Source organism: Pseudophryne corroboree, chromosome 8, assembly GCF_028390025.1.
Source record: "Pseudophryne corroboree isolate aPseCor3 chromosome 8, aPseCor3.hap2, whole genome shotgun sequence".
Classification (NCBI taxonomy): domain Eukaryota; kingdom Metazoa; phylum Chordata; class Amphibia; order Anura; family Myobatrachidae; genus Pseudophryne; species Pseudophryne corroboree.
The window spans coordinates 229,655,942-229,683,716 of NC_086451.1; the positions used below are offsets into that span (position 1 = coordinate 229,655,942).

The window sequence follows — 27,775 nt, forward strand, 5'->3', positions numbered from 1 at the left end:
TGTTTCTCAGTGCTCTCTACCTGGTGCAGTGTGTCTCAGTGCTCTCTACCTGGTGCAATGTGTATAATGTGCTCTGCCTTGCGCAAAGTGTAGAATGGGCTCTATCTGGCGCAATATGTATAACGTGCTCTACCTGTCGCAGTGTGTATAGGAGGTTCTACCTGGTGCAGTGTGTATTAGCTGCACTACTGTGTGGTGTAATGTGAATTGCCACTATTATGTCGCCATGCCCCTTCCCCACGAAAAACAACGCCCCTAAATTTTTGCTGCGCGTCTTCGGCGCGCACTGTCCATTCTTTAACTTGTGGGAATGGGAGGACTAAGCATTATAGTATGTACCTAATTTTGCACTTCTAACTGAAAAATGTGCCCTACCTGTGATCAGCAGCCTGCCCTAAAAAAATCCTAGAGTGAACACTACATACCTTCATATCCTGATCTGGCCACCTCATCAGGCTTATCTCAGGTTTGCCTTACAGGACTGTCACTACCAGTTCCAGGCTCTGCCCTTTGGCCTCTCCACGGCTCTGAGGGTGTTCACCAAGGTAATGGTGGAGATAATGTTTCTCCTCCGCAAACGGGGAGTGAACATGATTCCATACCTGGACGATCTGCTGATAAAAGCACTATCCAGGGAGCGGTTATTGGACAACATTGCCCTCTCAACTCGACTACTCTGGTATCACGTATGGATTCTGAACCTACCAAAATCTCACCTGGAACCAGCTCGGAGGCTTCCATTCCTGGGGATGATACTGGATACGGAGGTACTGAAAGTATTCCATCCATTGGAAAAGGCAGTGGTGATCCAGTCAATGGTGTGGGATGTTCTAAAATAAACCTGGATATCGGTGCATTTCTGCATTCGCCTTCTGGGAAAGATGGTAGCCGCTTACATGGCACTGCATTATGGAAGGTGTCACGCAAGACATCCCCATGGTACTAATGTGGACCCCAGTATCCCCTAGGACGTAAGAGAAAATAGGATTTTAATTACCTACCGGTAAATCCTTTTCCCGTAGTCCGCCCAATGCTTCGTTTCTGCACTGTTACTTGGTTAAGTAATGCTGGTTCAGCTGTTGCTGTTCCTGTTTCTTGTTTAGTTAGCATGGCTTTCCTCTTGTTGTGTGTACTGGTTCAGAATCTCGCTACTATCCTTACCTATCCATCTCTCACTGTATGTCTGTCTCCTCGGGCACAGTTTCTAGACTGAGTCTGGTAGGAGGTGCATAGTGGGAGGAGCCAGTGCACACTATTGATTTCTTAAAGTGCCCAAGGCTCTTAGTGGACCCATCTATACCCCATGGTACTAATGTGGACCCCAGTATCCTCTACGGACTACGAGAAAAGTATTTACCGGTAGGTAATTAAAATCCTATTTTTAATGTGCACTTCTACAGATTGTTCTCATTTTCACTTGCAAAATGGAAATGCTTGTCTGCTGCATTACATATTACATAAAGTTTAAAGGTGGTGTATTTGGTAAATAGAATACTTGTCAGCCTGGTGCTTATCTTACCCAGTAGATTTCTTGATAGTTATGAAGGTTGTTTACATTTAATAGCTGTATCTATTTTTACTGGCACTCATGTCAGACCATACAACCACTGAATTGTTAGTAATAAACATGAGCCTGACATTTGTTTTGAATCCCGCCTTTTGTGGTTATAATTTAATTGATTCCATCCATTCACACGTTTTCTTTGCTACAGTTATTAGTTTCCACACTCTGTTTACTCATGGCACAATATTTTATACACACTGTTCGCCACGCAGCTTTCAGGAATGTTTGTCTGCAAGCAAAATCCAAATGCTAAGTTGATTAATATAAATATTTTTATTTTGTACGTCTTGTAGAGTCAGATTTATCATTGTTTGATTTTTAAGCCAATTGAGTAAATGTTACAAGGCAGAATGTCTGTCGAATTCCATACTCCAGCTACAAATGAAAGGGAAACATTGAGAATTCTATAGAAAATGTTGTGATAATTAATCACCCCCTATATATTATGTTAAGTGTAAAAATATGTTGGTATGGCAAAAGAAAACTTTGCTGATTGCCAGACTTGTGTTAATGAATACATAGAACATTGTGATTTTGAGCCCTTTGCATGCTTGTTATTCCAAGAATATGCTGCCTCACAATAGTACTCTTGAGGATGATAAAAAAATAAAGCAGCACATTTTATTTTATTGCTGATGTCAACACTAGGTGTGGCCCCTGTTTCAGGGTGAATGAAACCTTTGTTCACCAACGTTTCTCTATAGTTTTCCAGGGACTTTGCCATATGTCATATTTCCAAAATCCCAATCTCCTCCAGTTTTGTACGCCAAAGTAAAACTTGAAAAACCTACATTGGTTTGCTTGGTTTTCCAGCTTTGTTTACATATTAAAGGTTGTTGTGCTTGGTACACAAAAATACATATATAACTTCCATTTTGCGGTTAGCAGAAAGCAGTACCTGATGCGTTTAGGATAAAATCAGTTTTCATCTCTTTATGAAGGCAAAGCTAAATACATGGCTAGGTCAATGTGGAAGCCTGTTATGCATAAGAAGATCTGAATGCTGTAACCAACCAGCATAGTTAATGTTCGTTTCGAGATTTGATGCATCACGCATTCCATACTGAGTCCTTTGTACAACGTGTCAGAGTGCGAATCATTAGATCTGTAGTAACTAGACAGTCAATAGGTCAACTGTATATATGGTCGACCGGTACAAAAGGTTGACACAAGGATTTTATTTGGGGGTGGGGGGGGTTGCATAAATTTGACCTTTTCAAAGGCTTTGACCACAACTAGTGTACTGCATCCCCTCACATGGCTCACTTTTCTCACCATGCTTTGGGCAGAGTGCCTCACACCGCTGCGCTTGGCACAGGATACTTTTCCCAATCATCGTCCATGTGGATGGTAAAGTATGAAAAAAAATGTAGAGAAAAATGTTGTACAATTGTCATGTTGACCATTTGAACCTCTTGACCTGTATTCCTGTCGACCTTATGTTATTGGCTATCTAGACAGTGTAGATCTATCAACCAACATCCTTTGTCATAGTACTCATTGTTTGACTTTGTATATCCGTGTAGTGTCCCGAAAGTTATTCAGCCTTTTAGTAAGGTAGCTGGTCCACCATGAACAGTAAATTACAGAAGTAAGCGGCATAGGGCGTAATTCAGACCTGATCGTAGCAGAAAATTCGTTAGCAGATGGGCAAAAACATGTGCACTATAGGGGTAGGGGGGGGGGGGGGGCAAAACCATGTGCACTGCAGATATAACGTGCAGAGAGAGTTAGATTTGGGTGGAGTATGTTAAAACTGAAATCTACATTGCAGTGTAAAAATAAGGCAGCCAATATTTACCCTGCACAGAAACAACATAACCCACCCAAATCTAACTTTATATTTGCTCCCCCCTGCAGTGCACTTGGTTTTGTCCATCTGCTAACAGATTTGCTACTACTATCAGGTCTGAATTAGGCCCATAGTTATCATATTTGAAATATTATTGTGATTTTATAATATCGATTACTGTTGCATTGTGATATTGGATATGTTAGGGATTTATCATTAAAAAAAATGCTGGGACAGAGCATGCGAGAAAGCTTTGTCGCGGCGATATGTCTGCATCTGGCTTTTGCAGTAGTTAATGCCTTCACTTGCCCAGAAGCGGACACACAGGAAAAAGCCAATCCCAGGTATCCCGGGATTGACCATTTTTCAATCCAGATACCCAGGCCCAGGAATGGCCACTCTAGCCAAGGTGTCTAGGACCTGGCACGCCAAGTAGGACTGTTTTGCATGACTGAAGCCACACTATACGAGGACACATCTGTTTAAGTATGAGCAGGACTTTTTCTTCCCACCTTTGGAACTCTCCAGTTTTCTGTCCTGCCTCATGTTGCCAGATCCGGTAGTGGTGACATTTTCAGTTGGATCACACTCAGTGCATGTCCAGTCTGCTTCAGTAGTGCAGAACAGAAAACTGTTACTCTGTCCTATTAAATTAGACTGGACATATTGAGTTTGCCAGTATTAGGAACTGCAGTGGCTGCATTAAGTTACACTCTGCAGGCTAACCAGTAGATTCAGCTAATGGGAGTGATTCCAGGGGAGCCCTGCAGACTCCAAAGGGTCCTCCATGAAGTGGTGTGGTTGTTGAAAATGGGCCAACCCCTTTTTGGCAGTTTTTTGCCGTTGCTTTCACCCTAAATAGCCCCTACACATTATTTAGTTGGGTAGTCCACGTGACCGTGGCTTTTATTTTGTCCAATTTTTTTCAAACTGTTTAAATCAAAACTTTATTTTTTGTATTTAATAAATAGTTACATGTGAGCTGAATAACTTGTATTGAAAGCATGTTTTTTATTTATTTGTTCTTACATTATAAACATGTTTCATTGAAATTTTCTGCTTTCCAAAGGCATTCGTAAAATGCATTTGATCATATGGCAATCATTTTTTCCTTCACATTCCACCAGCCAATGATAACTACTAGTACTAAACCTGTCTGTGACTCATTTCTTTCTCATTGCAGATCCAAGTTCAGCTAGAAACAAGAAAAAAGGTAAGTGTACACACTAATGTCCACACCAGCTTAATTCCTTGTAGTCTACTTGTATTTCCCTTCGCTGAGCTTTTTGTACCATTTGGACCGTCATGATAAAAGTTCATAATTTTGCATCCTGGTCGCACAACAAGCATCTTGGCATGGATACAGTAGCAGATGTGATTCAAATAGTATAGACTTGCAAGGCACTTGCAGGGGTATCACAGCTTGGTGTTCGAGGACCGAATGCAATTAATTATGGTCAATATGATAAGTAAAAACAGTGGTAAACATGCCTAGAGAAAATGCTTGAACTTATCACAAAAGCTTCCAAATATATTTAAAAAAAATCAGTTTGTAACATTAAGGTACATTGATGAAAAAAAGTCTGGCAGAACTGAACATTGATTGTGAATTTATGATAGTGTAATAATACAGTATGATGGTATTGATCCATTGCATTTCCAAATCTTCCAGTAAATAGCAGCAACTACAAGATTAACTGCTTTCCGGCAATTCCTTTGTGTTCTATGCTATTTTTATTTTCTCCGGCATGGTCCACAGGTTATCCACAGGATAACATTGGGATATGATGGAGCGACAGTGGATTGGCACCAAATGATCACAAGCTTTCAGGCCTCCCAGAATGCACCGGGCTCGTCCATATAATCCCGCCCACTGACTCAGTCAAATCATTTTTTTGTTTGGTGCGGCAGGAGCCGGATCATGGTCACAGGGCTGGTGTGTTTGGCAGCCCTAAGCTTTATTTGATTTATTTTTATAGTCTTACTATGTTTTTTGAGTGAACTTTCCTAACAGCGTCTTACACGCATATTGGAAAGAGTCGCTCCAACAACTCTCCGCCGGGTCACAACAAAGCTTACCCACGGTACAAGTGCTGTCTCGACGGGCGTCTGTGTCGGATGTTACTAGCAGGTACAGCAGACGTTACCAGGCTGTGGCCGGAGCACGGGGAGAAGGTAAGGCATCGGTTCCGCTTAGAAGGGGAATACGGACACAGCTGCACTGTTTTGAGGAGGAGACTATCAAACAGTATCTGGCGCGCCACTACCACGGGTGCTCTAGCGCCAGGCTTAAGGGATCATAAGGCGCCAGGATTAGTTTGAGGCTGCGATCCCTAGGGTTGATGACAGCAGTGGGGAGTCAGACGCTCTCCTGGTTGCCCCTCCCCCCAGTTCATGACCAGTTACAGTTCGTCTCCCGCCATGAACTGATTGCCTCACTTCCGTCTCAGACGCTACAACGAGGGGATTCGGTCGCAGCCTAGGCCGCTACGTCTGTATACACTAAGGTTTACCGCTAAGAGACTGGGTCGCAGACAGGAGCGTCTGCATGCACTAACGCTCACTGAGCGTCTGTGTCCACAAATAATGACCGGAGCGGTAGTGTACACTAGTAGCGTCTAGATCCACTCAGCGTTCGCTAACGTATTGATCGATCCTGGAAGTGGGGTAAGTCTCCCTGTATCCCACTCTACTGAGTACGGGTTATACAGCACTAAAATTCTATCTACCTTTATAGTATGAATAGTTAACTTTAGTGCCTATTGCATATGAGTTTTATGTACAATACTGTGGTTTTCTTCGCAATGCGTCTGAATGCTTTAAATATCTGTATAAGACAGAATTCAGTAAATGTACTCCTACATGCTTTGAGATGTGTTCGTAGTTGATAATCTGCTCATATGATGTGTGTGTGTGTGTATGTATGTATGTGTATATATATATATATATATATATATATATATATATGTATAACATGACTGACTGCTAGTGTGATGCTGACTTAATAATACATGATTGTCGGTTGATACTTCTGATCCTTAATGCAGGTGCAGGGGAAGAGTCACACACATCACTATAGAGAAAAGTGATTACAGTCACAAAATTGTGTAGTACACTGTGAAAGTGCTGAGTATTTATCATGTCTAAGGGCAGCAAAAACACTTATATGTTGATGTTTGGCAGAAACTATTATCCTCTATGATTTGGTATAGGATGGTTATGTGTAAAAAGGATTTGCTGTTTAGCATAACACATTTCCTGATTACATCAGGTATAGAGACCCATTGAGGCAATGTTGCACAGACCTTGTACAGTTTAGCTGAAATGTAAAATTACAGTATTAACATATGCTGCTCACTGATTGTGGTATATCCCCAACAGTGTCTTCAATAAGACAAGCTGATGAACCGACGGTAAATAAATCATCGACTATCACAGGTTACACATGAAATCATGAGATGATGAAAGCTCCATATACTCTACTTCAGCATACGAAGAACAAGTAAAATATATCAGCTAAATAAATAAGCTGAATAAATGAGAGCAATAATAGGCTAGCTGTCAACAGAGGCAGCAGAGCCTGGGGTAAAAATAAGGCACTTCGGTTTAAACGTCCCAAAAGGTCTCCGCACGAAGGCAGAATTCAGGAAAAAGGTTTGGGTTACACCCAATAAAGTAGAAGCCCAGTAAATGGGATTCCAATATCTTTTTCAAGATAGAGACTGTTTTAAATAGGAAAGTGCCTCCCAAAATAGATATGCATATCATTTGATAATGCGAAAATCTATAGGGCCTCTGTCATCAAAAGAATAAGACCATATTGTCTTTGTCTGGGGCAGTGATAAGGAGAGCCAGGACTTCACCTTGTGGTCTACGGCTACACCACACTGGATAGGCCCAATCTCAGTAGATTTTGGAAGCTAAGCAGTGTTCGGCCTGGTTAGTTCTTTTAGTTCTTGGAGGGGGACCACCTTGAAATTCCAGGTGCTGTAGGTACATTAGGCTGAGGTACTGGAAGACAGGTTTCAGCGCCTGCAAGGGAGTAAGAATCCCATATAGCTCATATGGACACTAATGTTCTAGGGCATCAGCATAACAATCGCTGTTCAAGAACAGCTTGGTTCACGTACAGATGGGTCCTCGGTTATCTTGACTAGTTTCTGTGCCTAGGCACAACAGGACTTATAGTATAAATCTTTCATCTGTACATAGGAAGCTGATTCAGAATCTAAAAAGGTTCTGAAATTTTTTTGCCTCGGATGGAACTTTCTGTTTTAACAGTTATTCCAGAGTCCAAGAAGGTCACGTTCCCTTCCACTTATAACCCCAAATATAGGGGTTTGGTTCGGCCTTGTCGGTCATAAAGGAACGTAACAGCCTTAATACAATAAGTTTGGTAAGGCAAAGAAACAAAGGCAACCAGAGGCCATCAGTATGATGGCGCAGGTCTCCTTCTGGCTGATTCCAGAAGGATAAGGGGCCGACTTCTTCAGTTTGCACAGATTGATAGCAGTCTACAAATAGATGCCTGGGTGCAAGAAGCGGTATCTCTAAGCTTATATTTTCCCTTCTGGAACCATTCTCCTAAAAGGTAATCGGTTTCAGCCCGTCTTGGGTAGAGGCGTAGGCGAAGGTTTTGCATGAAGCAATTCACAAAATGTTTTGTCAGGAATTGTCATTCCAGTAACCCATGCTCAAGGGAGAGTGTATTCCCACCTGGGTCAAAAACAATCCCTCACCCCAATATCAATTTCAAAAACAGAGAAATTTGGGTAACACAGTTCACGTGGAGGTAACTCCATAGTTGGGTGAGGAGCCAATATAATACATGGAATTCCTTGATAAGTCAGGAATTTTACCTTCTGGCTCCTATAACACTGTCCATCAGTCTTATCTCAAGGTTTACCATCCTTCAGCAAAAATTCAGTTAGGCCTTACCCTTTGGGTTAGCCACAGCCCTAGAGTACCAAAATTATTTATGGCAATTTATCTCTGTTAGTAGAGGTTAAGAAAAATTGCTATACCTTGACCACCTTCCTATCCTGACACAAATACAGGAAAGGTTCTGTGTCATCTACAACATACAAATAACTTGTCTGCAGAGGCACGGGTGGTTCGTAAATGGTATCATCTCTGGTTCCGTGACATAACTCACGGTGGGGCTATCTATACTGAATTTGAGTTTGCAGGAAGTAGCTACCTCGGAACAAGATATCCAAGGCAAAACTAGGAGAGTGGTTACAATGTCAAACAATATTGAGTCACGCAGCAATGCGAATGATGGGTTTGATAGTGTTAACAATACACATGATGGAGTGGGCATAATTCCACTCAGGACTTTTTCAGCATCTCCTCCATCTAAGGCCGCATCACACTGTATATGTCCAATCTCAATGATGGAAGTTAAGCAGTGTTGTACCTGGTTAAATTCTCCGAGCGCAAGACCGTCTGTGAATACCAGGTGGTGTAGAGGGGCCAGATGGACAGTACACAAAGTACGTGTACTGGCAAAAAAAGGTAAGAAGTAGCATGGGGGCTACAGACATTCCATCTAGATGAGAGGATACCTTTTTCTTTTTGGATATCAGGTGGAGAAATCCTGACAACAAATACAAGTCTTCTCGACTATGGAGGCCATTTTTCCGGAAAATTATGATTCCCGGGATTATGGAACTCAGAAAAAAGGTGCCTACTAATAAATCTGTTAGCACTTCAGGCCATATACTGGGTCCTGATTCAGGCACGAGACATTCCTAAAGGAAGACCGGTCCAGATCCGCAAGGACGAGGAAAGGACAGTAGTGTACCTTAACTTTCAGACAGGAACACACAGATAAATAGCGAGGAGGGAGGTAAATCACATACTATAATGTCTTGTCCTCAGGGTTTGTTCCGAGAGTCCTAAACTAAAGAGCTGATTTCTCAGTCGACACACCATTCAGGTAAATTAATGGGCTTTGCACCCTAAAGTCATTTTAGACTCGGGTAGACAAATGGGCTTGGCCAGAGATAATTCTCATGAAGTCCCATCTGAACAACAAAAGCCATAATCGGGTCAGGAGCAAAAGAAGTGATCTTTGTGGATATCTTTTTAATGGGAATTGTATTTCTCTTATGTGTTTCTCAAATCATCCTGTTACTCAGGATAGTGAGGAAAACACAATAAAGATGCCGGGATCCTAATAAGCCCCAGCTTGGCCCAGAAGGTGTTGGTACACAGATCCGCAGAAAATGTTGAATACCTTTTTTCTGTTTCCTCTACGCTCAGACTAAGACAGGGTCCTTGATTATCACAGATATCTGGATCAACTGTTTTAATGGCGTGGCTTTTGAAATCTTTATACTGAGGTCCAGAGGATTCTCACAAAGGCTCAGGGCAAGGAAAAATTTCCTTAACACATATTTATCACCAAATGTGACAAGCTATATGCATTTGTGCAATAAAAGAAGTATGGACCCGAAATCTTGCAGAGTTTCCAGGGTTTTGCCATTCCTTCAAACAGGAATAAATAAAGGTTTAGCGGTGGCTTCCTTGGAAATGCAAGTGTCAGCATTTGACTGTATGGTTCCGAAAGAACAATGCCAAATTGCAGAATGTGTGCACTTTTTCCCAGGGAATGCTGCACATTCAACCTTCCCCTTTCCCTACTACAGGGTCAGGGAATCTAAATCTAGTCCTCCAAGGCCTGTCAAGTTGCTCTGTTTAAACCACTAAGTAAAGTGGATTTTAAATGGTTGACAGCTAAAGTTCTCGTTCAGCTGACTATGGCATCAGCTAGAAGAGAGTCAGATTCAGGAGCACTTTCATGCTAATCTCCTTTTCTGATATTATCCAGATAAAGTAGTTCTCAGAACTAGGTCTGAGTATCTTCCTAAGGGGTGATCTATATTCCACCTTAATGAAGATAATATGGTCCCGGTTTTTCAGGAATCTGGATTTTCTGCGGGAGATGCGTCGCTGGACATAGTCCGGGCATTAAGTATCTACGTGGATTGCCATTAGAAAGACAAATTCTCTTTTCATCCTCTACTGTTTTCACAAGAGGAGATGGCCTGCTACTAAACAGACACTAGCAAGATGGCTTCGCATGACGATTTCAGAAGCATATTCTTAAGCTGATCTCCCTGTCCTGGCTAATGTCTCTGCTCACTCTACATGTAAGGAAGGTCTTTCATGGGTAGCACGATATTGTGCTTGAGCAGAACAGATATGTAAGGTAGCCACATGGCTTCCAATAAACACATTCAATCAGACATTATGCCTGGGATATCTTTGCCTGTCATGATGCTCAATTCGGGCATAAGGTTTTCCTATTAATAAGGAGCGTCCCCGCCACTAAAAATTGCTTTGGGAAATCCCAATGTTATCCTGTGGATAACCTGTGGACCCTGCTGGAGAAATATGCGTTATGGTAAGAACTTACTGTTGATAACGGGACTTCTCCTAAGTCCACAGGTATCCACAGGGATCCCACCCTGACGCACCTGATTTGAGAATCTGTATACTCACTAAACTCTTCCCTCTTGCATGGAAGAGTGTGCATGTGTGTTTTTCACCTGAATAGGGTTCTACATAATGCTCCTGCCTAAATGCTTTGGAAACAACTGAATTGACTGAGTTAGTGGGCGGGATTATATGGACGAGCCCGGTGCATTCTGGGAGGCCAGAAAGCTTGTGATCATTTGGTGCCAATCCGCTGTCTCTCCATCATATCCCAATGTTATCCTGTGGACTTAGGAAAAATACCATTATCAACGGTAAATTCTTACCATAACGCATATTTTTTGTAGTGTGTGTATTTATAACTTAAATGTAGGGTCAGTTTTTTATTTATTAAAATGAGTAATAGTTTATACCCCATCCAATTTGCAAGTCTAATGTAATGAGTAGGGTGGCTGATCCCGGGATCGATGGGATCCCGTGATTTAGGCCAAAAACCGTCCGGGATTTAATCCCGGAATTGGAAGCTCCAATCCCGGGAATTGTTGGATCCGGCAGCCCTTTGTCCTTTTAATGCTGGGCAGCGTTAAGCATCCTCAGGAGGCTTAGATGCTGCCCGACTCCCTCTGTGCAGCATGATGTGAAGTCAGAGGTCACACTGTGCCGTCAGCTCCCCGTCACCCACCGCCGGGCCCGAAGGAAGCTACTCGCCTGCCCTCCCCCGTTGTATGGCGAATTATGTGTGCGGGGCAGGGCAGGTGGTGCAAGTAGAAATATCTTCTTAGTGGTACAGAGTGTTGAAAAATGGGCGTGGCCATGTGTTGTGAGGGGGTGTGGCCACATGCTGCTAGTGGGAGTGACTACATGACACTAGGGGCGTGGCCACATGACACAGACCCTTTTTTTTTGGGGGGGGGGGGAATCTGGAGGCAAGGCTACAAATATATAGTAATGCCTCCAGTATAATAGAAATATATAGTAATGCCCCCAATTTAATAACAGTATATAGTAATGCCTCCATTATAACAGGAAAATACAGCCACTGTTGCTCTCCCAGTAACCCTGACAAAGTGGAAGGAGCCGTCATGCTGCCAAGCACCATGGTCTTGTTGCTTTGTGGCACAATATAATTGTGGTAATAGCAAAGTGTGTGACAGGTGGTACTGCGTACTAGAGATGAGCGCCTGAAATTTTTCGGGTTTTGTGTTTTGGTTTTGGGTTCGGTTCCGCGGCCGTGTTTTGGGTTCGAACGCGTTTTGGCAAAACCTCACCGAATTTTTTTTGTCGGATTCGGGTGTGTTTTGGATTCGGGTGTTTTTTTCCAAAAACACTAAAAAACAGCTTAAATCATAGAATTTGGGGGTCATTTTGATCCCAAAGTATTATTAACCTCAAAAACCATAATTTACACTCATTTTCAGTCTATTCTGAATACCTCACACCTCACAATATTATTTTTAGTCCTAAAATTTGCACCGAGGTCGCTGTGTGAGTAAGATAAGCGACCCTAGTGGCCGACACAAACACCGGGCCCATCTAGGAGTGGCACTGCAGTGTCACGCAGGATGTCCCTTCCAAAAAACCCTCCCCAAACAGCACATGACGCAAAGAAAAAAAGAGGCGCAATGAGGTAGCTGTGTGAGTAAGATTAGCGACCCTAGTGGCCGACACAAACACCGGGCCCATCTAGGAGTGGCACTGCAGTGTCACGCAGGATGGCCCTTCCAAAAAACCCTCCCCAAACAGCACATGACGCAAAGAAAAAAAGAGGCGCAATGAGGTAGCTGTGTGAGTAAGATTAGCGACCCTAGTGGCCGACACAAACACCGGGCCCATCTAGGAGTGGCACTGCAGTGTCACGCAGGATGGCCCTTCCAAAAAACCCTCCCCAAACAGCACATGACGCAAAGAAAAAAAGAGGCGCAATGAGGTAGCTGACTGTGTGAGTAAGATTAGCGACCCTAGTGGCCGACACAAACACCGGGCCCATCTAGGAGTGGCACTGCAGTGTCACGCAGGATGTCCCTTCCAAAAAACCCTCCCCAAACAGCACATGACGCAAAGAAAAAAAGAGGCGCAATGAGGTAGCTGTGTGAGTAAGATTAGCGACCCTAGTGGCCGACACAAACACCGGGCCCATCTAGGAGTGGCACTGCAGTGTCACGCAGGATGGCCCTTCCAAAAAACCCTCCCCAAACAGCACATGACGCAAAGAAAAAAAGAGGCGCAATGAGGTAGCTGTGTGAGTAAGATTAGCGACCCTAGTGGCCGACACAAACACCGGGCACATCTAGGAGTGGCACTGCAGTGTCACGCAGGATGGCCCTTCCAAAAAACCCTCCCCAAACAGCACATGACGCAAAGAAAAAAAGAGGCGCAATGAGGTAGCTGACTGTGTGAGTAAGATTAGCGACCCTAGTGGCCGACACAAACACCGGGCCCATCTAGGAGTGGCACTGCAGTGTCACGCAGGATGTCCCTTCCAAAAAACCCTCCCCAAACAGCACATGACGCAAAGAAAAAAAGAGGCGCAATGAGGTAGCTGACTGTGTGAGTAAGATTAGCGACCCTAGTGGCCGACACAAACACCGGGCCCATCTAGGAGTGGCACTGCAGTGTCACGCAGGATGTCCCTTCCAAAAAACCCTCCCCAAACAGCACATGACGCAAAGAAAAAAAGAGGCGCAATGAGGTAGCTGACTGTGTGAGTAAGATTAGCGACCCTAGTGGCCGACACAAACACCGGGCCCATCTAGGAGTGGCACTGCAGTGTCACGCAGGATGTCCCTTCCAAAAAACCCTCCCCAATCAGCACATGATGCAAAGAAAAAGAAAAGAAAAAAGAGGTGCAAGATGGAATTGTCCTTGGGCCCTCCCACCCACCCTTATGTTGTATAAACAAAACAGGACATGCACACTTTAACCAACCCATCATTTCAGTGACAGGGTCTGCCACACGACTGTGACTGATATGACGGGTTGGTTTGGACCCCCCCCAAAAAAGAAGCAATTAATCTCTCCTTGCACAAACTGGCTCTACAGAGGCAAGATGTCCACCTCATCTTCACCCTCCGATATATCACCGTGTACATCCCCCTCCTCACAGATTATCAATTCGTCCCCACTGGAATCCACCATCTCAGCTCCCTGTGTACTTTGTGGAGGCAATTGCTGCTGGTCAATGTCTCCGCGGAGGAATTGATTATAATTCATTTTAATGAACATCATCTTCTCCACATTTTCTGGATGTAACCTCGTACGCCGATTGCTGACAAGGTGAGCGGCGGCACTAAACACTCTTTCGGAGTACACACTTGTGGGAGGGCAACTTAGGTAGAATAAAGCCAGTTTGTGCAAGGGCCTCCAAATTGCCTCTTTTTCCTGCCAGTATAAGTACGGACTGTGTGACGTGCCTACTTGGATGCGGTCACTCATATAATCCTCCACCATTCTATCAATGTTGAGAGAATCATATGCAGTGACAGTAGACGACATGTCCGTAATCGTTGTCAGGTCCTTCAGTCCGGACCAGATGTCAGCATCAGCAGTCGCTCCAGACTGCCCTGCATCACCGCCAGCGGGTGGGCTCGGAATTCAGAGCCTTTTCCTCGCACCCCCAGTTGCGGGAGAATGTGAAGGAGGAGATGTTGACAGGTCGCGTTCCGCTTGACTTGACAATTTTGTCACCAGCAGGTCTTTCAACCCCAGCAGACCTGTGTCTGCCGGAAAGAGAGATCCAAGGTAGGCTTTAAATCTAGGATCGAGCACGGTGGCCAAAATGTAGTGCTCTGATTTCAACAGATTGACCACCCGTGAATCCTTGTTAAGCGAATTAAGGGCTGCATCCACAAGTCTCACATGCCTAGCGGAATCGCTCCCTTTTAGCTCCTCCTTCAATGCCTCCAGCTTCTTCTGCAAAAGCCTGATGAGGGGAATGACCTGACTCAGGCTGGCAGTGTCTGAACTGACTTCACGTGTGGCAAGTTCAAAGGGCATCAGAACCTTGCACAACGTTGAAATCATTCTCCACTGCACTTGAGACAGGTGCATTCCACCTCCTATATCGTGCTCAATTGTATAGGCTTGAATGGCCTTTTGCTGCTCCTCCAACCTCTGAAGCATATAGAGGGTTGAATTCCACCTCGTTACCACTTCTTGCTTCAGATGATGGCAGGGCAGGTTCAGTAGTTTTTGGTGGTGCTCCAGTCTTCTGTACGTGGTGCCTGTACGCCGAAAGTGTCCCGCAATTTTTCTGGCCACCGACAGCATCTCTTGCACGCCCCTGTCGTTTTTTAAAAAATTCTGCACCACCAAATTCAAGGTATGTGCAAAACATGGGACGTGCTGGAATTTGCCCATATTTAATGCACACACAATATTGCTGGCGTTGTCCGATGCCACAAATCCACAGGAGAGTCCAATTGGGGTAAGCCATTCCGCGATGATCTTCCTCAGTTGCCGTAAGAGGTTTTCAGCTGTGTGCGTATTCTGGAAAGCGGTGATACAAAGCGTAGCCTGCCTAGGAAAGAGTTGGCGTTTGCGAGATGCTGCTACTGGTGCCGCCGCTGCTGTTCTTGCGGCGGGAGTCCATACATCTACCCAGTGGGCTGTCACAGTCATATAGTCCTGACCCTGCCCTGCTCCACTTGTCCACATGTCCGTGGTTAAGTGGACATTGGGTACAACTGCATTTTTTAGGACACTGGTGAGTCTTTTTCTGACGTCCGTGTACATTCTCGGTATCGCCTGCCTAGAGAAGTGGAACCTAGATGGTATTTGGTAACGGGGGCACACTGCCTCAATAAATTGTCTAGTTCCCTGTGAACTAACGGCGGATACCGGACGCACGTCTAACACCAACATAGTTGTCAAGGACTCAGTTATCCGCTTTGCAGTAGGATGACTGCTGTGATATTTCATCTTCCTCGCAAAGGACTGTTGAACAGTCAATTGCTTACTGGAAGTAGTACAAGTGGGCTTACGACTTCCCCTCTGGGATGACCATCGACTCCCAGCGGCAACAACAGCAGCGCCAGCAGCAGTAGGCGTTACACGCAAGGATGCATCGGAGGAATCCCAGGCAGGAGAGGACTCGTCAGAATTGCCAGTGACATGGCCTGCAGGACTATTGGCATTCCTGGGGAAGGAGGAAATTGACACTGAGGGAGTTGGTGGGGTGGTTTGCGTGAGCTTGGTTACAAGAGGAAGGGATTTACTGGTCAGTGGACTGCTTCCGCTGTCACCCAAAGTTTTTGAACTTGTCACTGACTTATTATGAATGCGCTGCAGGTGACGTATAAGGGAGGATGTTCCGAGGTGGTTAACGTCCTTACCCCTACTTATTACAGCTTGACAAAGGGAACACACGGCTTGACACCTGTTGTCCGCATTTCTGGTGAAATACCTCCACACCGAAGAGCTGATTTTTTTGGTATTTTCACCTGGCATGTCAACGGCCATATTCCTCCCACGGACAACAGGTGTCTCCCCGGGTGCCTGACTTAAACAAACCACCTCACCATCAGAATCCTCCTGGTCAATTTCCTCCCCAGCGCCAGCAACACCCATATCCTCCTCATCCTGGTGTACTTCAACACTGACATCTTCAATCTGACTATCAGGAACTGGACTGCGGGTGCTCCTTCCAGCACTTGCAGGGGGCGTGCAAATGGTGGAAGGCGCATGCTCTTCACGTCCAGTGTTGGGAAGGTCAGGCATCGCAACCGACACAATTGGACTCTCCTTGTGGATTTGGGATTTCAAAGAACGCACAGTTCTTTGCGGTGCTTTTGCCAGCTTGAGTCTTTTCAGTTTTCTAGCGAGAGGCTGAGTGCTTCCATCCTCATGTGAAGCTGAACCACTAGCCATGAACATAGGCCAGGGCCTCAGCCGTTCCTTGCCACTCCGTGTGGTAAATGGCATATTGGCAAGTTTACGCTTCTCCTCCGACAATTTTATTTTAGGTTTTGGAGTCCTTTTTTTACTGATATTTGGTGTTTTGGTTTTGACATGCTCTGTACTATGCCATTGGGCATCGGCCTTGGCAGACGACGTTGCTGGCATTTCATCGTCTCGGCCATGACTAGTGGCAGCAGCTTCAGCACGAGGTGGAAGTGGATCTTGATCTTTCCCTAATTTTGGAACCTCAACATTTTTGTTCTCCATATTTTAATAGGCACAACTAAAAGGCACCTCAGGTAAACAATGGAGATGGATGGATTGGATACTAGTATACAATTATGGACGGGCTGCCGAGTGCCGACACAGAGGTAGCCACAGCCGTGAACTACCGCACTGTACTGTGTCTGCTGCTAATATATAGACTGGTTGATAAAGAGATAGTATACTCGTAACTAGTATGTATGTATAAAGAAAGAAAAAAAAACCACGGTTAGGTGGTATATACAATTATGGACGGGCTGCCGAGTGCCGACACAGAGGTAGCCACAGCCGTGAACTACCGCACTGTACTGTGTCTGCTGCTAATATATAGACTGGTTGATAAAGAGATAGTATACTCGTAACTAGTATGTATGTATAAAGAAAGAAAAAAAAACCACGGTTAGGTGGTATATACAATTATGGACGGGCTGCCGAGTGCCGACACAGAGGTAGCCACAGCCGTGAACTACCGCACTGTACTGTGTCTGCTGCTAATATATAGACTGGTTGATAAAGAGATAGTATACTCGTAACTAGTATGTATGTATAAAGAAAGAAAAAAAAACCACGGTTAGGTGGTATATACAATTATGGACGGGCTGCCGAGTGCCGACACAGAGGTAGCCACAGCCGTGAACTACCGCACTGTACTGTGTCTGCTGCTAATATATAGACTGGTTGATAAAGAGATAGTATACTCGTAACTAGTATGTATGTATAAAGAAAGAAAAAAAAACCACGGTTAGGTGGTATATACAATTATGGACGGGCTGCCGAGTGCCGACACAGAGGTAGCCACAGCCGTGAACTACCGCACTGTACTGTGTCTGCTGCTAATATATAGACTGGTTGATAAAGAGATAGTATACTCGTAACTAGTATGTATGTATAAAGAAAGAAAAAAAAACCACGGTTAGGTGGTATATACAATTATGGACGGGCTGCCGAGTGCCGACACAGAGGTAGCCACAGCCGTGAACTACCGCACTGTACTGTGTCTGCTGCTAATATATAGACTGGTTGATAAAGAGATAGTATACTCGTAACTAGTATGTATGTATAAAGAAAGAAAAAAAAACCACGGTTAGGTGGTATATACAATTATGGACGGGCTGCCGAGTGCCGACACAGAGGTAGCCACAGCCGTGAACTACCGCAATGTACTGTGTCTGCTGCTAATATATAGACTGGTTGATAAAGAGATAGTATACTCGTAACTAGTATGTATGTATAAAGAAAGAAAAAAAAACCACGGTTAGGTGGTATATACAATTATGGACGGGCTGCCGAGTGCCGACACAGAGGTAGCCACAGCCGTGAACTACCGCACTGTACTGTGTCTGCTGCTAATATATAGACTGGTTGATAAAGAGATAGTATACTCGTAAGTCGTAACTAGTATGTATGTATAAAGAAAGAAAAAAAAACCACGGTTAGGTCACTGGTATATACAATTATGGACGGGCTGCCGAGTGCCGACACAGAGGTAGCCACAGCCGTGAACTACCGCACTGTACTGTGTCTGCTGCTAATATAGACTGGTTGATAAAGAGATCGTATACTACTAATATTATATACTGGTGGTCAGGTCACTGGTCACTAGTCACACTGGCAGTGGCACTCCTGCAGCAAAAGTGTGCACTGTTTAATTTTAATATAATATTATGTACTCCTGGCTCCTGCTATAACCTATAACTGGCACTGCAGTAGTGCTCCCCAGTCTCCCCCACAATTATAAGCTGTGTGAGCTGAGCAGTCAGACAGATATATAATATATATAGATGATGCAGCACACTGGCCTGAGCCTGAGCAGTGCACACAGATATGGTATGTGACTGACTGAGTCACTGTGTGTATCGCTTTTTTCAGGCAGAGAACGGATATATTAAATAAACTGCACTGTGTGTCTGGTGGTCACTCACTATATAATATATTATGTACTCCTGGCTCCTGCTATAACCTATAACTGGCACTGCAGTAGTGCTCCCCAGTCTCCCCCACAATTATAAGCTGTGTGAGCTGAGCAGTCAGACAGATATATATAATATTATATATAGATAATAGATGATGCAGCACACTGGCCTGAGCCTGAGCAGTGCACACAGATATGGTATGTGACTGAGTCACTGTGTGCTGTGTATCGCTTTTTTCAGGCAGAGAACGGATTATATTATAGTGCTCCCCAGTCTCCCCCACAATTATAAGCTGTGTGAGCTGAGCAGTCAGACAGATATATATAATATTATATATAGATAATAGATGATGCAGCACACTGGCCTGAGCCTGAGCAGTGCACACAGATATGGTATGTGACTGAGTCACTGTGTGCTGTGTATCGCTTTTTTCAGGCAGAGAACGGATTATAAATAAAAGTGGTGGTCACTGGTCACTATCAGCAAAACTCTGCACTGTACACTACTGAGTACTCCTAATGCTCCCCAAAATTAGTAAATCAAGTGTCTCTCTAATCTATTCTAATTCTAAACGGAGAGGACGCCAGCCACGTCCTCTCCCTATCAATCTCAATGCACGTGTGAAAATGGCGGCGACGCGCGGCTCCTTATATAGAATCCGAGTCTCGCGATAGAATCCGAGCCTCGCGAGAATCCGACAGCGTCATGATGACGTTCGGGCGCGCTCGGGTTAACCGAGCAAGGCGGGAAGATCCGAGTCGCTCGGACCCGTGAAAAAAAACATGAAGTTCTGGCGGGTTCGGATTCAGAGAAACCGAACCCGCTCATCTCTACTGCGTACCCGCTGCCAAATTCTTAAGGGTACTCCATACCCGAGCGTACCCGCATACTTGCACCGCTGGACGTGAGGGGCGGTGCGGGGGGATGGGCGGACACACAGGAAAAAAGCAAATCCCGAGAATCCCGGGATTGACCATTTTTCAATCCCGATACCTGGGATTGGAGAAATAGCCTGGGATTGGCCACCCTAGTAATGAGTATATTTTTATATTTGTAAAATATATATTTTTTCGTTAATTGGGATTTATAGTTTAGTTTCTCCAAAACATATTAGAAGTTTCCATAAGGGCAAACAAGCTCACAAAATATAATTACTGTGTCAAAAACAGATATTAAATTGGAACAAGTATAAATGACAAACATGTTTTTTTAATTTACATCATGCCTGTTCAAAAAAAAAAAAAAAATATATATATATATATATATATATATATATATATATATATATATATATATCGCAACTACCACCGAAGTGGAAGGTGCACTCTCGCCAAAATCAGTCTCTGAGGCCACTTGTTGAGTCAACTTAGTTTAATCAGGTTCAAAGGTGATGCCGTTAATCATCGACGTTTCTGTCCATATGTGGACCTTTATCAAGACAGGCACTTCACAACATCTAAACAATAAACATTAAAAACAATTAAAATCGATATAATATGGAAAAACCAAATCACCTACACCATCACCACCAGTGCCTGCCAGGCCCTAATAACAGTCAAGAAATGGCAGGAAAGTACAACTATAGAGTACTAAACGTGCTTGTAATACATTAAGGACCCATACTCCAATGATCAAGAAAAACCTCCACCTACACCTCATGCCTCAAAGAGGTACAGATATACTTAACAGGTAAAATTACCTGGGCAAAACACCAAATCAGTATGACCTGATGTATTATTCCTCTTAAATAGAACCCACTGTAATTAAAGTAAGGCATATAGCCTGTCAAACAAATAACCAGGGACAACTAAGAATATATGAAAACAACAACTGAGGGTGTATAAAAAGAACAACCCAATGCAAGTCATACCTGGTACAATATGAAACAACATATGACAGCTATTGCTTAATCAGCTAAGGTCAGCATGTCATCTGTAACCAAAAAGATAAATGTACTTACAAACTGTTCAGAAAACGAACACCAAAGATAGCAGCAGAGGTAGCATTCTTACAGCTCAGGTGCCATGAGCCTAATGGTAGCTGCATGCTGCATTTAGCAAAACCTAGGCTATTTAAGGCACTCAAACAGGAAGTGCCAATTAGAACTACAGAAATAAATAAACACTGCTATAGAAAAAACCAGCAGGCATGGTAAATAACCCTGCATGCTATGATAAATTATACAGCAGCAGAATCAAATATGGGACACATGGAACACCATAAATATGTTTAACAAATTCAATTACATTTAAAATGGACGAGAGCCGGGCACGCGACTTCCGCGTTCCACCAACCGGAAGTTCATGCGTTCCACTGGCCGGAAGTAGAGCGGCGAAGCCGCTGGGGATAAACAAACCCACGGAGCGGGGTATAAACAAAGAGAGCACCTATTCAAGGGTGAAGTGAGTTAGAGCCCATAATATAGAAACAGTAATCAAACTCAGTCACCACAAGGTCCCGCCCCGCCGGAAGTGACATCAGGGCTCAGCGGGCACTCAAGGGGTCAATGGGGCTGTCAATCACAGGGAATATCTCTGTGTATAAACCCTAATCCTATAATATTATATGAGTGAATAATGTGTGGGAGGACTAATACCTAAGGGGGCATAACGACCAATAATCTCACCAGCCTCGTACAAAATACAACTTAATCCATCATACCAACAGAGAATGTTTCTTATAGAAGAAAAATGCACAATAGATGAAAATTCAAATATTATTTAACATAAAAGTAAAATCAGTTGTTGTGTGGTGAGATGATTAGTCACATGACCCCCTCATGATCTGTTAAGGACCTGGGATAGCTACGGGAACAAATAACAGCATGCAAACAAACTAACATAAAACGCTTATTAAACAATTAGTATAGATGGTAAAAGATAAATAAACAAGCAAACAAGTAGATATATGAGGCACATCAGAAAGAATTCACAGTGTAAATAGACTCGTGAATTATACATGATTACATATTTATACTGATGCGCCATTTGCTTGATCTAGTTGAAAAGTGACGGAAAGGACAATCCAAAAAAGAAAAAAGAAAAGAAAAAACACCTACAGAAAAATGTTAAGTGGGTTAGCCTCATTGAGACCTCTCGGGGCTACCGTATTGAGCTTGTGAATCCAGAAACTTTCCCTATGTTTTAGAGTTAGTGTTCGGTCCCCACCAGATTGAGGTGGAGGAACCCAATCGATGAGTTGACATTTAAGGGTGACTACTTGGTGTCTAGCAGACACAAAGTGTCGTGCCACTAGTTTATCGGAGGTGCCTGAAAGCAAGGCCGTGTGGATGGACGACCGGTGATTGGCCATTCGATCACAAAAGGGGCGCGTCGTCAGTCCGACGTAACAAAGCCCACAAGGGCATTTTAGGAGGTAGATGACATAATCCAGTGGACAGTGGCGATGGTACTTGATGGAAATCTTTTTCCCTGTGTGCGGATGGTAAAGGGAGGGCCAGTAATCATCGATCTACACGTGGTACATCCCCCACATGAGAAACAGCCCGGTTTGGCCTGCATGAGATGTTCAGGGAAAGTAGTCGGCCTCATCAATAATTGTTTTAAATTGGCACCCCGCCTATAAGCCACCATTGGTGCTGGAGCCCTAGCAAAGGGCAAATGATTAGCAGATGCTATTATAGGACAATGACTCCGTAATGCTTTTCTGGTCACATTTGAAGTACTGTCGAATTGGGTGGTAAAGATCATACGGGTCTCACAGACAGTGCTTTTAACTTGTTGCCCATTGAAAATATTGTTCGCTTTCTTTAGACACCCCCACGAGGGGGTACCATGTTCCATGTTCCGTAAACCTACGGACCGCAATTTGACCTTACATGCGAACAGTCATCACCCTCCTGCACTAAAAGAGGGTTTACCAATATCACAATATCTCAGAGCAATGAGGATCAATTCCACCTCTATACTCAAAGACCAACAATGTGCTGAAATAACCACCCGCTTTTTGGAGCGAGGGTATTCCAGAATGGTACTCACACGGTGTCTAAAGAAAGCGAACAACATTTTCAATGGGCAACAAGTTAAAAGCACTGTCTGTGAGGGGTGGTCTTCAGTATGCCGAATGTCGGGATCCCGGCGCACACTATACCGGCGCCGGAATCCTGACACCCGGCATACCGACATATATTCTCCCTCGTGGGGGTCCACGACCCCCCTGGAGGGAGAATAAAATAGCGTGGCGCGCCACTGTGCCCGCAAGGGGCTCATTTGCGCTCGTCACACTGCCGGTATGCTGGTCGCCGGGAGCCCGGCCGCCGGCATACCATACTACACCCGTCTGTGAGAACCGTATGATCTTTTCCACCCAATTCGACAGTAGTTCAAATGTGACCAGAAAAGCATTACGGAGGCATTGGCCTATAATAGCATCTGCTAATCATTTGCCCTTTGCTAGGGCTCCAGCACCAATGGTGGCTTATAGGCGGGGTGCCAATTTAAAACAATTATTGATGAGGCCGACTACTTTCCCTGAACGTCTCATGCAGGCCAAACTGGGCTGTTTCTCATGTGGGGGATGTACCACGTGTAGATCGATGATAACAGCACACAGGGAAAAAGATTTCCATCAAGTACCATCTCCACTGTCAACTGGATTATGTCATCTACCTCCTAAAATGCCCTTGTGGGTTTTGTTACGTCGGACTGACGACGCGCCCCTTTCGTGATCGAATGGCTAATCACCGGTCGTCCATCCACACGGCCTTGCTTTCAGGCACCTCCGATAAACCAGTGGCATGACACTTTGTGTCTGCTAGACACTAAGTTGTCACCCTTAAATGTCAACTCATCGATTGGGTTCCTCCACCCCAATCTGGTGGGGACCGAACACTAACTCTAAAACATAGGGAAAGTTTCTGGATTCATAAGCTCAATACGGTAGCCCCGAGAGGTCTCAATGAGGCTAACCCACTTAACATTTTTCTGTAGGTGTTTTTTTCTTTGTTTTTTCTTTTTTGGATTGTCCTTTCCGTCACTTTTCAACTAGATCAAGCAAATGGCGCATCAGAATGAATATGTAATCATGTATAATTCATGAGTCTATGTACACTGTGAATTCTTTCTGATGTGCCTCATTTAGCTACTTGTTTGCTTGTTTATTTATCTTTTACCATCTATACTAATTGTTTAATAAGCGTTTTATGTTAGTTTGGTTGCATGCTGTTTTTCGTTCCCGTAGCTATCCCAGGTCCTTAACAGATCATGAGGGGGTCATGTGACTAATCATCTCACCACACAACGATTGATTTTACTTTTATGTTAAATAATATTTGAATTTTCATCTATTGTGCATTTTTCTTCTATAAGAAACATTTCTCTGTTGGTCTGATGGATTAAGATGTATTTTGTACGAGGCTGGTGAGATTATTGGTCGTTATGCCCCCTTAGGTATTAGTCGTCCCACACATTATTCACTCATATAATATTATAGGATTAGGGTTTATACACAGGGATATTCCCTGTGATTGACAGCCCCATTGACCCCTTGAGTGCCCGCTGAGCCCTGATGTCACTTCCGGCGGGGCGGGACCTTGTGGTGACTGTGAGTTTGATTACTGTTTCTCTATTATGGGCTCTACTTACCAATGACCTATACAGTGGCATTATCACTTCTTTTTTCCTGCTACTGATTCCTCTCCCTATGCAACCGAGCATCTGACTTGCCTTTCTCATTGCTTTGTTGCATTGCTTTCCTGCCTTTAAGTCACTTGAAATAGTGACTCCCAAATCCCTTTCCTCCTCAGTAGTTTCCAATATAGTACCCTTGATACTATATTTAGCCTTTGGGTTTTTGAGACCCAAGTGCATGATTCCGTAAACCCAGGAATATCTGGTAAAATCAACTGCAATAAGATTGTTTATTTTGGATACAACTGATTTCATTATGCATAGTCATTTGTCCCCTGTAGTCCGTTTCTGATTCGTCACATTGTAACAATTTTCTAAATTTTCAAATCACTAGTATACATTTTTGTAATGTGGTGAGCGTTGATGTTACATAAGTATGAACATGATTTCACAATTCTTAGATTTTAAGACATAACTAACCACACGGCCAGTTTAGGGGCCACATGGGCTTGGGGCTGAAAATATTACAGGGCCTATACGGAGTAGGGGAGGAGCTGGGACCAGTGTGGGCGTGGCCAGAACTATGTGAGCGTGTACACCCCCTGCACCATCATCTATTTCTGTGTCCCTAAATAAATAAAAATACAATTTCTCTAACGTCCTAGAGGATGCTGGGACTCCGTAAGGACCATGGGGAATAGACGGGCTCCGCAGAAGACATGGGCACTTTAAGAAAGACTTTAGACTCTGGGTGTGCACTGGCTCCTCCCTCTATGCCCCTTCTCCAGGCCTCAGTTTTAGACTGTGCCCAGAGGAGATGGGTGCACTGCAGGGACCTCTCCTGAGTTTCCTGCTAAGAAAGCATATTTGTTATGTTTTTTCTTATTTTCATGGAGCACTGCTGGCAACAGACTCCCTGCATCGAGGGACTGAGGAGAGAGGAGCAGACCTACTTAAATGATAGGCTCTGCTTCTCGGCTACTGGACACCATTAGCTCCAGAGGGAGTGGAACACAGGTTCGTCCTGGGCGTTCATCCCAGAGCCGTTCCGCCGTTCTCCTCACAGAGCCGGAAGAAATGAAGAAAGAAGATTCTGAGGCGGCAGAAGCCTTTCGGGTGCTTCACTGAGGTAACGCACAGCACGGCAGCTGTGCGCCATTGCTCCCATACACCTCACACACTCCGGTCACTGTAAGGGTGCAGGGCGCAGGGGGGGCGCCCTGGGCAGCAATAAACCTCTCCTATGGCAAAATGACCTATATACATGTACAGGTGGGCACTGTACATGTATATAAAAGAGCCTCCGCCATGTTTTACACAGTTTGAGCGGGACAGAAGCCCGCCGCCGATGGGGCGGGGCTTCTCCCTCAGCACTCACCAGCGCCATTTTCTTTCCACAGCACCGCTGAGAGGAAGCTCCCCGGACTCTCCCCTGCTTGACACACGGTGAAAGAGGGTTTTAAAGTAGAGGGGGGCACATAATTGGCGATTATACATTACAGCAGCGCTACTGGGTAAACATTCTGTGTTTTTCTCCTGGGTCATATAGCGCTGGGGTGTGTGTTGGCATACTCTCTCTCTGTCTCTCCAAAGGGCCTTGTGGGGAAACTGTCTTCAGAAAAGAGTTTCCCTGTGTGTGTGAAGTATGTCGGTACGCGTGTGTCGACATGTTTGACGATGAAGGCTCGCCTAAGGAGGAGGGGGAGGGCATGAATGTCAGGTCGCCGTCGGCAACGCCGACACCGGACTGGATGGATATGTGGAATGTCTTGAATGCTATTGTAAATTTTATTGCATGAGAGATTGGACAAGACTGAGGCTAGGGATCAGTCAGGTAGTCAGACCATGCCTGTCCCAGTGGCACAGGGACCTTCTGGGTCTCAGAAACGCACATTATCCCAGATCACTGACACAGATACCGACACGGATTCAGATTCCAGTGTCGACTATGAGGATGCAAAATTACACCCAAAAGTGGCTAAAGGGAATCTTCACCTAAAGTAGACAAGGCGTTGACACGCTTATCCAAGAAGGTGGCACTGCCTTCCCAGGATACTGCTACCCTCAAGGATCCTGCGGATCGTAAGCAAGAAGTTACCATGAAGTACATTTACACACATTCTGGTACTATTGTTAGGCTGGCTATGGCATCGGCCTGGGTTTGTAGTGCTGTCGCAGCATGGACAGATTCCTTATCTACGGAGATTGAGACCCTGGATAAGGATACCATTCTAATGACCCTAGAGCATATCAAGAGATATTTGTTTACTAAGCTCCAGAATAAATGCTATGACTGTTTCTGCTAGGCGACTCTTGTGGACCCGACAGTGGACGGGGGATGCCAACTCAAAGCGGCATATGGAGTCGTTGCCTTACAAGGGGGAGGAGTTGTTTGGAGAAGGCCTCTCGGACCTTGTCTCTACTTCTACGGCTGGTAAATTGAATTTTTTACCTTATGTTCCCCCGCAACATACTAAGAAGGCACCTCATTACCAAATGCAATCCTTTCGTTCAAATAAAAGCAAAAAGGTACGGGGATCGTCCTTTCTTGCCAGATGTAAAGGCAAGGGAAAAAAGCTGCACACAGCTAGTTCCCAGGAGCAGAAGTCCTCCCCTACGTCTGCAAAATCCACCGCATGACGCTGGGGCTTCCCTGGGGGGGTCAGCTCAAGTGGGGGCACGTCTTCGATTTTTCAGCCACGTCTGGGGTCACTCACAGGTGGATCCCTGGGCAATAGAGATTGTTTCTCAGGGATACAGGCTGGAATTCGAAGAGATGCCTCCTCGCCGGTTTTTCAAATCGGCTCTCCCAGCTTCTCCCTCGGAAAGGGAGTTAGTGTTAACTGCAATTCAAAAATTGTATCTGCAACAGGTGATAGTCAAGGTTCCTCTTCTCCAGCAAGGGAAGGGGTATTACTCAACCCTGTTTGTGGTCCCGAAACCGGACGGTTCGGTCAGACCCATTTTGAATCTGAAATCCCTGAACCTGTACTTGAAAAAGTTCAAGTTCAAGATGGAAACGCTCAGAGCGGTCATCGCCAGCCTGGAGGGGGGGGATTGGATGGTTTCCCTGGACATAAAGGATGCTTACCTTCATGTTCCGATTTTTCTTCCTCACCAGGCGTTCCTGGGATTTGCGGTACATTACTGTCATTACTAATTTCAGACGTTGCCGTTTGGGCTTTCCACAGCCCTGAGAATTTTTAATCAAGGTAATGGCGGAAATGATGGTGCTCCTGCGCAGGCAGGGTGTCACAATTATCCCATACTTGGACGATCTCATAAAGACGAGATCTCTAGAGAGGTTACTGGACAG

At 44.6% G+C, this 27,775-nt stretch overlaps 1 protein-coding gene across 5 annotated transcripts in view; it reads left to right on the forward strand.

Moving 5' to 3' along the window:
• Positions 1-27,775, forward strand: part of EDA (ectodysplasin A) — a 629,423-nt gene that overhangs the window by 481,571 nt on the left and 120,077 nt on the right. For all 5 annotated transcript variants that reach the window (XM_063937093.1, XM_063937094.1, XM_063937090.1 and 2 more), the window contains exon 3: positions 4,540-4,569. In XM_063937093.1, coding sequence (XP_063793163.1) covers positions 4,540-4,569 — 30 coding nt within the window. The remainder of the gene's footprint in view (positions 1-4,539; positions 4,570-27,775) is intronic.